Source organism: Acartia tonsa, chromosome 1, assembly GCF_053477335.1.
Source record: "Acartia tonsa isolate MP-2025a chromosome 1, ASM5347733v1, whole genome shotgun sequence".
Taxonomy (NCBI): domain Eukaryota; kingdom Metazoa; phylum Arthropoda; class Copepoda; order Calanoida; family Acartiidae; genus Acartia; species Acartia tonsa.
Window position 1 is genome coordinate 56,723,967 of NC_137260.1, and position 12,123 is coordinate 56,736,089.

Here is a 12,123-nt window from a genome sequence, read left to right on the forward strand (position 1 = left end):
GTTGTATTGCCAAATATAAGTTTACTTTCAACAAAATAATAATAAAGAAAATAATAAATTTTCAGCTAAAGTAGACAGTAGTCTATTCATAACCCTCACTTTATTATAGTAAGTATTTCAATTCATAGAGTATTGCGCAATTTTTATTACGTAATGCTCGTGTAATTACAATAAAAAAGTGCAACTAAAACAGTAATGAAATTTATTCTTTTTTTGGTCAAGGTATTGATAATAAGGTTCATTATTGTTATGCTATTTTAAAACCTGGGATCCAAAGGGACAAATTGATGTACCATACATCTCAAATGACGAAACACTAAATTACCCTTTGTTTAGAATACAATTAGTTCACTGGTTGAAACGTTTAGGCACTCAACTTAATGAACCAACCAATCAAACTTCAAAAAAGGCCCCAAAGTTGTAAAGCCAATGAATAAAAAAAAACACATTGTAAAACTTTGGGGACTAGTGTAATTAAGACCCCAATGTCTCCTACTCCATGATGAAACCTGAAAAAAAAACTAAAACGGTCAGAAAAACCCTTTTGCATTCTATTTTATAATATTCTATGAAATTTAAAAATAGTGTAAGGGGAAATTATGAAGTTTCAAATTATTGAAATTCTTTTCAAATGAATTTCCTCTCCTAGTCTCTCTCTCTCTCTCTCTCTCTCTCTCTCTCTCTCTCTCTCTCTCTCTCTCTCTCTCTCTCTCTCTCTCTCTCTCTCTCTCTCTCTCACACACACACACACACACACACTCTATCTCCCTCTTTTTCATTATTTTAGAATGATATTGTGTTAATAGTTCATTAACGTCATTAAACTCAACTCATAATATAAAATATTATTCTGAAGCCAAAAATGATTTGGCAGCCGCTTTTAGCCGCCATGCATCTGCAATACTTTTTTTTGAAAATGTGAGGCTAAGCCGCTTACATAATGTGATATAGCAGCTAAAAATTGAAAATTTATTCCTTAAAATAGGCGGCTAACATTTTCTCCTTAAAAATAACTAAAAAACGAAAAACGAGATTTTTGACATTATATTATAGTTTAAAAGGCGTTCTTTTTAGAGTAGGTATTGGAGTAGCTGTGTTTCTAAAAGCTCTAACGATAATGGATGCATAATGTACGTGGATATTATGACAGGGAACAAATTTTCGTCAATTCAGACTGATAACATGGAACTCGTTTATTGGTCGGTTCGTTCATCCAGTAGTAGGGGAGGGGATGGGATGAAGGGGGGAAGCGTTATTTTAGCCCTCTGCGAGTTTTGTTTTATCATAGAACAAGAAAATCTGGTATAAGATCCAAGTAATAATATATCCATTCTAACGATAGACACTCAGATAATTAAACAAATTTAGTGTCAAAATGTTTCAAAATTTTTAAAAGTCAGCATAGGACTTGTTTCTATCTTGGCTAAAATCTTTGAGTTAATGTGTTATGTGGGGTAAATAATTGCACAAAATAATGGCATACTGCAAAATATACCTACCTACCCGTTTTAAAGACAAGCTACTCCCAAACTCATTAGAATTGAATAAAAGTGAAACAAAAAGATTTTTCCATTATGGTTTCGTAACCGATTAATATCTGCTGGATTAGAACTGGTTCTCAGCCATGGTGAAAAATTATTATTATTACAGACAATTTTCCACGAATATTAAAATACAATTCATAAAATTTAAAAAAGGTTTAAATCTTGCATTTTTATTTTAATATTCGCGGAAAGCTGTCTATAATACAATGCGATAAATATCTATAGAAAATTTGAAATAGTGGTTATTTTTAGAAAGGGATAAGGTATGTCCATTGTCCAATAGTTTTAATAATCAAATTTTGACTTTTTATACTTAAAATTGTATCAGAACTACTTATTGAACCTTGCATAATATATCATTATGATTAGACAAAGAAGGGTAGTTGCTGAGTGAGAAATTATTATAGTAAGCTAAGTAAAAACATTCACTTTTCATGAAAAATGTTCAGTAAAAGAAAGGTGAAAGTGTGGGTTTATATCAACAAGTTAAAAAGGCCAATAAATTTTTAAAAAGAGTTTATCTTGTCTGTAATTAACAAAAAGAAACCAAAAGATTTTGTTATTTTGCTTCATCCACGAAAGTTCAACCGCTGCGATCAAATTTTCAACAGCTGAATCTTTAGAAAAATGTGACTGCGCTCAACCCACACCATGTAATAATTATTCAAACAAAATCCCTGACTTGTCTTACGAGTTATAATGAATCAATCACTTTTTACTAGTACTTGCAACTTTTAGTAGCGTAGCTACTCTATAATTAAAGTATGTTCGTATGTCACTACATCAAATCACTCTTTGTCCCGTACTCACTCAAACAATTAATTAGACAGGTGCTAGCAAACATCATTGCAATATTTGGGGGAAATAAAGGATTGTAAATTGATTTACAATTCAATTTTCCCCTCCCTGCCTAAAATGATGTAATATTGATAGTTTAGTGATCTTATCTAGACGATCAGACTTTCCGGAATGGCGGTGGTATGCAGTAGCAATCAACAAATCAGCAAAGTCTCTAAAAAATCCAAAAATAACTAAATACTTTTTGAATTTAAAACAAAAAAGTATTAACGATTCAATATTTAACTGTAATGAGTTAAATAGTAACTAATTCTTATGCGTCGACTTTGATTACAAAACATGGCCATACCAAAGAATTCATGTTTCAACAATAAAATGTCAGGAATGTCCTTTCCCGTGAACTTAAAATCTTTTTTTTTAGTCTTAACCTGTTCTTTTTATTAGGTTAATTTATTTGTACAAAAAATTAGTTTTTAAGAAAACTACTAGTTAGGATACGTCTTTTAGTACAGCTTAACTTCTACGAGATTACTCTTCTTACAATAAGTTTTGCCTTTTTAGGGTATTGTCACTTAAACATTTCATTTACTAAATATGCCATAAAAATGCTCACTCTTTACTTATTTCTTATTATCTACTTACTGATGAAGATAATTGAATTGAGTTTGAGCTTTGCTGGTAACAAATAACTTTTAACTTGGGGAGGGAGGGGACATTTGACAATTTATTACACTAGTCACCAAAGTTTTATAATAGCATTTTCTTATTCGTTGGCTTAATACCTTTTGGGACTTCCATTGAATTTTGATTTAGTGGTTCATTAAGTTGACTCTTGAAACGTTTATAATAGTAATCTACAAGAGGTATCATTATTGGGGAATGTATTTATCAGCCATTGTCTTATCCCCTTAGATCCCTGCTTTTAACTACACCATGCATGATTATTTGATTGTATCAAACGCTTTAGTAAAATCAAAAGAACATATATAATTGTTGGTATCAAATGCTATACTAAAATCAAAAAGACTCGTATTTTTGCATAATCATCAAAATTTTATTAAAATTCATGAAAAGCGTCAAAAATGAAATTTATTTTTGAAAACTGTGAAATTGAGAATTATTACAGAATTCATTTTTCTAAATGAATGAAAACTATGTTTTTAGCGCAGCAATAACAAGCTATGCATATTTTTATATAATAGCAAGAATAGTAGAAAGCTTTCCGCTGATATCAAAATGAAAAATTATAAGATTAAAACCAGTTTTGTTTGCCCCAAGGGGCCGAAGGTCCTGCCAACAAATCTTGCATTTATTTTATTGTTCGTTGAAAATTTACTATAATTCGATTTTATACATTATTTTTCAATATAGCTGAGAACAGTTTCTAGTCAATCGGATAATAAGCCATACTGGAAAGCAGTTTATTATAATTTCTTTAGCAAAAGTAAGTTTTCATTTGAATTTACAGACGAATATAGAACATAGCTTCGCTACTAAAAAAATAATTTATTTCCTTCCAAACTTGAAATATTAGGTGGGAACCAATTGTTATATTAATATAGCATGATCATTATTAAACAAAATTATGTAAAATCATTGTTTCTATATTAATTTTCTGACAATTTTATAATCTTTAAGCAATGGAGTAATAATATAAAGAAGGGGAAAATTTAATGAAAAATAATTTTTTATCAGCGCAGCTACTCAATAGTGTTGTATAAACGTCCGACAGACAGGGACGAACTGTCTTAATTATATTAATATAACAATAAGAAACTGTATTCGGCTCTATTGTTATTTTCTTTATAAAATGATGTACTAAGTTTAACAATAACTATTTTCTCCCATTCTACTTCAAATTATAATAGGGATCAATTCTCTTAGCATATTTTAGCGTGAACATTTTTGTGTAAATTATTACTTTGGAGTTCCTTGCGACAGGGAAGAGGGATATTTGATATTTTACTGGCTTATTAAAGGCCTATATTTATGTACATATTACTGACTTACTCTTGTAATATATTTCAACATTTATTCATGAGATACTATTCTAATAATAATATCCTATAAATCACTAAGGGTTTCTTGTCTAAAACTTAAAATCTCATAACTACCGAACTGATTGAATTCTATAATTTAGGTAAGTTTCACAAAGGTCCCAAGATTGTTTCAGGCTATTTCATTTTTAGATTAAAGTCTTGGGATGATTTAAGCATTTTTAAAGCAGCCCCTTAAAAACAGAGCCTCAGATGCGTGGCGTCGAAATAATGACAGCATACAAATTTAACCGGGAATCTCCCTTAAGTCCCTGTTGAACTCGGGGACTTGGATAATGAGTTATTGAGCTGACTATCAACAAATTTTTAATTGTTACTAAAATCGTTAATAGGGCACCAATCCCCCCCCCCCCCACAACCACTCTCCCCCCAAATTACTTTTTATCTGAAATGTTATAAGAAAATAAGGGTTCCTTTTGCAAGTTGCATGTTAAGGTTAGGTAAGATAGGGACTAGAACCAAGAATAGCACAGGGAAAGGGGGGGTGTCTGTGGTCCACTAGTGAATTACAGGGATAGTACCAGCATTTTTGATTTGTCACTCACCATCTGGATATATAAAACGTATAATTAACACTAGAAAATTTGACAGGGGGGACGCAAGAATAGAAAATTTGAAGGAGTGGGGAGCTAGGTTTAGTTCCCTTTCTATGTAAGGGTTTTTCTTGTACTCTATAATCATTATTATTTTTAAGAGTTGTAGCTACTCTATAATTCAAACATAGCTCTCTGTTTATTTCTCATTTTGCGCCTATATTTCTATGTTTGTGCTTTGCTCTTAAAAGCTTCTTAGCTTTTGGACTTATTAGTTTTTGATTTTAAGATAAAGCTTGTAAATATTTATCAAAAAAAAAATTTAAGACTAAAAAGTCTTCAGTCCCATAATGACACCTCCGGTTTTATGTTTCATTATCGCCCCATATATCTGCCATTCATACAACATAAAACCTCAACACTTTTTTATACCAAATTCATAATAAAACCTTTTTATCGCCGCTGCGGACGCAAGATTATAGAATTGGGTTAGGTTCATGAATAGATTATTCTGTAAAGGGAGAGCATAAATACAAGACGGAATTATGGTTTGTGTTGTCTATAAAATTTATCTTGTATAGGGTTAAGATACAACCAAAGGATTTAAATGGATTTTTGGAATAAGCTTAAAGATATGAATCAACATTTTGGTCACTAAAAAGCTTAATCATTAACAGCTAAACCTAGCTTAATCATGACAGGTGTCCTACTTTTATCCGAAATAGAACTCAACAAAAAAGTCATTTTTGAAATACTGGTGGTACATTAGAACCTTCTTACCCCGGAATTTGCATATGTTATACAGCTTTCCCAAATCACAAAAATCTATTCGTGTTCCTAACTGTGAGATAGGGCTGGGTTTTAACTAGGATCAGTTTATGGCTTTTATTGTTGGAATTAATGTTTACCGTCGTCGCAGAAAAACAGAACTTTCACATCCTTGAAAAGCGCATATTTTTTTAAAAGAAAGAAATTCAATTTATTGAAATAAATAAATCAATCAGAAAATTTGTGAAGCCAGAAACCGATTTTGAAAGATGAAAATTAGGCATTGTGCTTTATATTCAAAATGGTGTAAATCAACTTCCGCATGTTATTTCCACTCAATTCATATTTGCATAAAAATACAAAAGCAAATAGATAATGGGGGGAGGGGGAGTCTTTATTTATATCAGTAAAGAAAAGGGGAAAGGTGAATTTGTGCTATTTTAATAAAATGCAAATCCAGTAATCGTACATTGTAATATATTTACGAAAGTGATTGCACGCCCAATTCATTCAATATACATTTGGATAAATTTGGGGTAGGTAAAATTTCTAGGGTTTGTCGACAAGCCAAGAAAGAGAAGGTTAAATGCTTTTGAAACAAGGACAATTATGTCCAAAAGTATTTGATCTGTCACTTTGAAATAGAAGGAAAAGTCAAGGAACTGTCAAAAATCATTGAATATATAATTTTCAATAGATATTTCTTTAAATTTTAAAAACCTTGTTTTGTTAAACACTCAAAATCCATCAATAAGCAAGGAAGTTACAGTCATTTATAGGTAACTTAGGGTTATAGTGACATACAGACATGCTATAAATATAGAGTAGCTCCGCTACTAAAAAAGGGGCATTCGTGAATAGGGACGGGGGAGAAGGATGCGTGTAACCTATCATTTTCTGCTAGAACGGAGCTTTGGAATTCCGACAGATAAGACAAATTCGAATACCCACTGTCATGTTCAGTCAAACTTAGAAAAACTACATAGACTAAATATTATACAGATCTTTCATGTTCAGTCAAACTTAGACAAACTACATAGACTAAATATTGTATAGATATGTCATGTTCAGTCAAACTTAGACAAACTACATAGCCTAAATATTATACAGATCTTTCATGTTCAGTCAAACTTAGACAAACTACATAGACTAAATATTATATAGATATGTCATGTTTAGTCAAACTTAGACAAACTACATAGACTAAATATTATACAGATCTTTCATGTTTAGTCAAACTTAGACAAACTACAGAGACTAAATATCATATAGATATGTCATGTACGTTCAAACTTAGACATACTACATAGACTAAATATTATACAGATCTTTCATGTTCAGTCAAACTTAGACAAACTACATAGACCAAATATCATATAGACAAGTCAAAATCTGACAGACGGACAGACATAATGGGTTATAGAGTAGCTCATTAAGAAGGAAACGATTTTTGGAAAGTTTGTTGTGGAATTTCCAATAAATATAAATGTTAGTCAATGATTTTAGGAAATGGAGAGAAATTTTTGTATCTCTGCAATTGTTTTCAGGCTAACTGTTCAAATATAAATCACAGGATCAATAAAATCAGGGCTCGGCAACCGTAACAACACTTTCCTGAGCTACTTTTGTAACCTTTTTTTTAACAACATTGATGCAACTGCTAAATCTATTTAGCTTTCGCTGCAAGCCGTAATTTTGTTCAGCCGGATCCGCTTACCAAACAAATCTTTAGCTGCAGACGCAGCTAAACTTTCGTTTTACAAAAAATATTAGTAAAACTGCAATAAAATAACTGATGCGGCTGCCGAGCCGTAAATAAAATCATCATTAGATCTTTGACCCCCATATAGAAATACTCAGATACTATATCAGGGATGGAGGGGATAATGGCACTTAATTTAATTAATCTACGCACTTTTACAATAAATAATTGCGGTAGAATTTAACATATAAAAATGGGAGAAATATACGTTTTTCTTCAATTATACTGTCCCTGTTTCTTTGTAGATACACATTTTATTGAGCTTTAGAAATTTAAATAAGTACACGATTTTATTTGATTTATAAAAAAGAGAAAAAAATATATATTAATTTCTAATAAAAACAAAAACTGTAAAAAAAGTGTAAAGGTGGTTCAAAATTGATGATTACTGAGACTATTTTCATATTATTCTCATTTTATTCATATGCATATACATGGCATCGATATTATTTAAACAAAACAAAACATCATTTGTTTCATTCTATGATATAAAGTATCAAGGTTTTTTGTTGTTACTTATTTCGATGACTACTAACCCGATTGAATTCTCCAATATAGGGAAGCTACACATAGGTCCCAGAGTGGTGATATACTATTTTACTAAAGATCTAAGGTTGAGGATGGTTGTCTTTGAATACATAGCCCTAGATGATATGGGCGTAGCCACTCTTTTTTTACTAAAGTACTAAATTTAAAAACTAAAATACCTATTTCAAAATACAAAAAAATGTCAATTTCCAGAATTGTAATATTTTCTATTGAAATGGTTGTTAAGATAAAAAAGGGAAAGAAAAAAGTTTAAAAATTCTTATAAAGTATAATCAAAAGAGAAGGAAAAAAGTATAGATATCTATATTTTTTAATTTTCTACCATTTATTTTCCATAAAAAGAAAGAATATTCAGCCCGGTTATTTGTCATGTGTTTTCAATACATGCACAAAATTTATGGAAGAAAATCTCCAAAATGCTCGCCCACGCGCCCCCAGCAAGCAAGTGAAACGCGCGTCGCGCACGCCAATCACATACATAAATTTCTAAAAATAAACAAATACGATTTTTTAAAGAAAATGAAATTAACCTTTTTGTAATTTTAAGTAGTACAGCCATTTTCAAATAGGATCTGTAGATCTTACAGAGTCCTTTATTTAAATGTTATATTTGTTTCTTAAAATGAGTTATTTAACTCCAAAATTACTATTTGATGAATATTTATGCCTTCCAGCATTTTTGATTCTTATAATTGAACAATTTATCACCAAAAGTAGAATTTTCGCAGTTATAAAAAATCTAAAATCTTATAATACATTAGAAATCAAAACAAAATATATCCCCTTTAACCCACACACACACACATACAATACACAGATACACACAAATACACACACACACACACACAGAAAGTTTGCTGTGATGTCCAGTCCAATTTATAATAGTTTTTGCTATTTTTCTCCCAACAATTACTTTTTATATAGAAAACCATTCCCCAATTTTATGTTGACCCCTTCTTTATCCTTTTTATATATAACCCCCCCCCCCCATTTGATAAATCAACCTTCCGTTCCCTCAGGGCGGTATATTGCCCCCCCCCCCCCGCACCAAAATATTTGAGCAACCCCTGTTATTTCTTATCGTAGACAGTGATACAGGGATAATACAATCGATGTTAAATTAATAATTCCTTAATTTTCTTGTATAAATTTTAGCTTTTTATATTATTTACTAGTAAAGATTTATAGAATGAAGATTAACTAAACTCTCAGCAATTGTCCTCTCCCTCCCTGGCATGTAATACACATATGATTCCCCTATTGACCCTTGTTCTACACCCCTTTCCTTCCCCCCATTCCTTTTGCTTGGCAGCCTCATAATCGGCCTCAAAGATTGGTAGAAGGCAAAACCATTCCTTACAACACCGGCCCTCTCCTTCCTCCCTCTCATTTTTTTGTTGCACACCATTTCTACAATTACAGTGTGTCCGTCCCTACGTGTGTTGGTAACAAATAGCTTTTATGGTTATTTACATTATGTTAGAATCATCAAATAATTTTTAAATCATTGCTATATTATCATTTCAAGACATACACTAACTTTTATCTATTTTTAAACTTGTTGATTTCATGGGTTTCTATTATTCTAAAATTTACATGATAGATTTTTCTAATAACTTATCTAGTAAAATGGTGATATATGAGGCGATTTGGTACAATTTTATGAGCAAAGCATCTTTGTAATTTGTCGTTTAAGGCAAATTTACGTTGATTTTTTGTTTAGATTTTAAATAACTTATAGTTGTATTAACTTTAAAAGAGCTGCTTACTCTCCTTTATATGGCTATTATTAGGCTTTACTTTCATCTATATTGTTATCCTTGATTTCTCTCTCTCCTGTATAATTTCTTTCTTCTTACCCTTTTCTATCCCCATATTTTGTATACTATAGTATATTCAGGAAGAAATATCACTTCCTTGCAATACAAACAACCAAAATAAAGATTTTCATTAATAAGAATAATTTCATAAAAAGTAAAATTAAAAAAGCTAAAAATCATAAATATTATCTTTTTCATTCTTTTAAGAAAATTAAATACATCAAATTACATTTGTTCTTATTTGATATATTATTTTCAGATAGTTTAAAACTCTATCTTGTAGGCCCTTTGGGATAACAAAACTGGAAGTAGCCGTATAATTTTAAAAGAAAATAGAAATTATATAAAATAAAACATAAAAGCTAAAGTTCATTAAAAATAGAGTATTATAAAGAATGATTTTAACTTCTATATCAAGATATAAGATAATATTCTATTAGATTATTCTATGATATTCTCCCTAGGGAGTATCTCTCTCTCTCTCTCTCTTTCTACTTTTTTCTCTCTCAGAAATGCTTCAATTTTTCATCAATTCTCCCTGTTTTCCCTTCTTCCCTCATTGATAAATCTGACTCAATTTTTATCATTCCTCCAAAAATAACTTTTTGTCAAGTATTCAATATGAAACTATTTTCTATTAAACTTATAATAAAAGAAATGTCTTTTTATAATCTTATAACTTAGAGAATAAAAATATCTCTGTAAAGGCTGGAACTTTTAATGCTCCTCTCAATAGATCTTAGATTGGTTTAAGATATTTTCTCAGTTTCCAGAATGAGAAATTTCTTTATGCTATGGGCGAAGTCAAGTCGTTTTTTATTTAAACAGAGAAATGTAAATATAACAAAAATTTAATTTTCCCCAAAAGAATTGTAAGTAATGTTTTTCATATGGAATCTTAGGTAGGTAAACCCTCTTGTTGATAGTTTTATCTTTCTTATAAACTTATCAAATCAAGAACTTTAAATTGTGAAGGTAAAAAGGTTCTATTATTTTAAGTTCTCATTATAATCTATCATATCATAATAAATGTTTTTTTATGAAATGAATATAGAAATTTAAAATATTTACTGATAATTTATAAAGATCTTTAATTAGAAAAATTTAAGTTTAAAAAATAAAAATTTAGTAAAATAAAACTATTTCTTTCATTAAACTTAAATTTTAATAAATTTCAGTAGAGAAAATCACATAAAATAACATAGACAAGATAGATTAACCTAAATGGAAAGTAGGTTTACCTCTTTTGGTAGATAATTAAACCTATTTCAAGATACATTTTTAAAAAATATTTAAAATTTATTTTAAAAAATATAAAATTTATTAATCTTACCATTTTGCGCTGGATCGTCCTCGTTAAGACGCAAGGGTTTCGTTTGTTTCCTTCTAGACATCACTAGTATAGTAATTATATAGTAGCTGCGCTACTTTACAATCTCTTATAAATAACAAATCACAAATATTATAATTTCACAGATGATTGTATTAGATAACAATTCTAAAGTCACAATATTATCTATTTTTATTTTCTTTGTTATGATTTCAAGTTTTTCAGCATTGGAAGATTTTTCTCCTGAGACTTAACCATATTTTTATACAGTTTTATGTCTGAAATATAAAAAAAACTAATTAACAAAACAAAAAATATCAAACTTTTGAAATGTTCTTTCGTTATTGGTTTAAAATCCTAAAGGGGAGTGGCCTCATATCATATAAAATATGAAATTATGAAAGGGAGGAAGCAATGGGAGAAAAAGAGAGAGGACTCGGGGGGGAATTATAATATTTCAGCGTTATGATATTATTGGCGCTTATGAATATCATATTTCTATTGGCCGTACAAAATATGATTGGCGCAGGAGTAGGAAAAAAAGGGGGAGTTTGCTTCAACTGCCTTGCCTTGGTGACCCCCCCCCCCCCTCCTACTCCCTGCCGTTATGATCCGTGCCGCGTCATAAAATTATGATTGGCTTTAACAGCCCTGGTTCGGGCCGCGTCATAAAGTTATGATTGGATGTGTGTGAGTGAGTGTGTGTGTGTGACGGCAGGGGTCATAACCTCTGATATTTGCTCGTATGTATGAAAAATCATGGTTCTAAGCAAAATTATAGTTATCATAAGGGTTGCCAAATCATAAATAAATTATTAATAACATTTAGACAAATAAAACTGATCATTTTTAAAATCAATGGGGATTTAAAGGCAAAAATTAACTTAGCTTTAAATAATAAATTTATACTTTTAATAGTTAAAAAACTATACTAGATTTTTTAAAAAGCTGTAAATCAGTGG

The 12,123-nt window shown here is 30.2% G+C and overlaps 1 protein-coding gene across 1 annotated transcript in view; it reads right to left on the reverse strand.

The window, feature by feature from the left end:
* Positions 1-11,435, reverse strand: part of LOC145324449 (homeotic protein spalt-major-like) — a 124,466-nt gene extending 113,031 nt beyond the window's left edge. The window contains exon 1 of the mRNA XM_080167038.1: positions 11,165-11,435. Coding sequence (XP_080023164.1) covers positions 11,165-11,225 — 61 coding nt within the window. The 5' untranslated portion in view covers positions 11,226-11,435. The remainder of the gene's footprint in view (positions 1-11,164) is intronic.
* Positions 11,436-12,123: the final 688 nt, after the last annotated feature.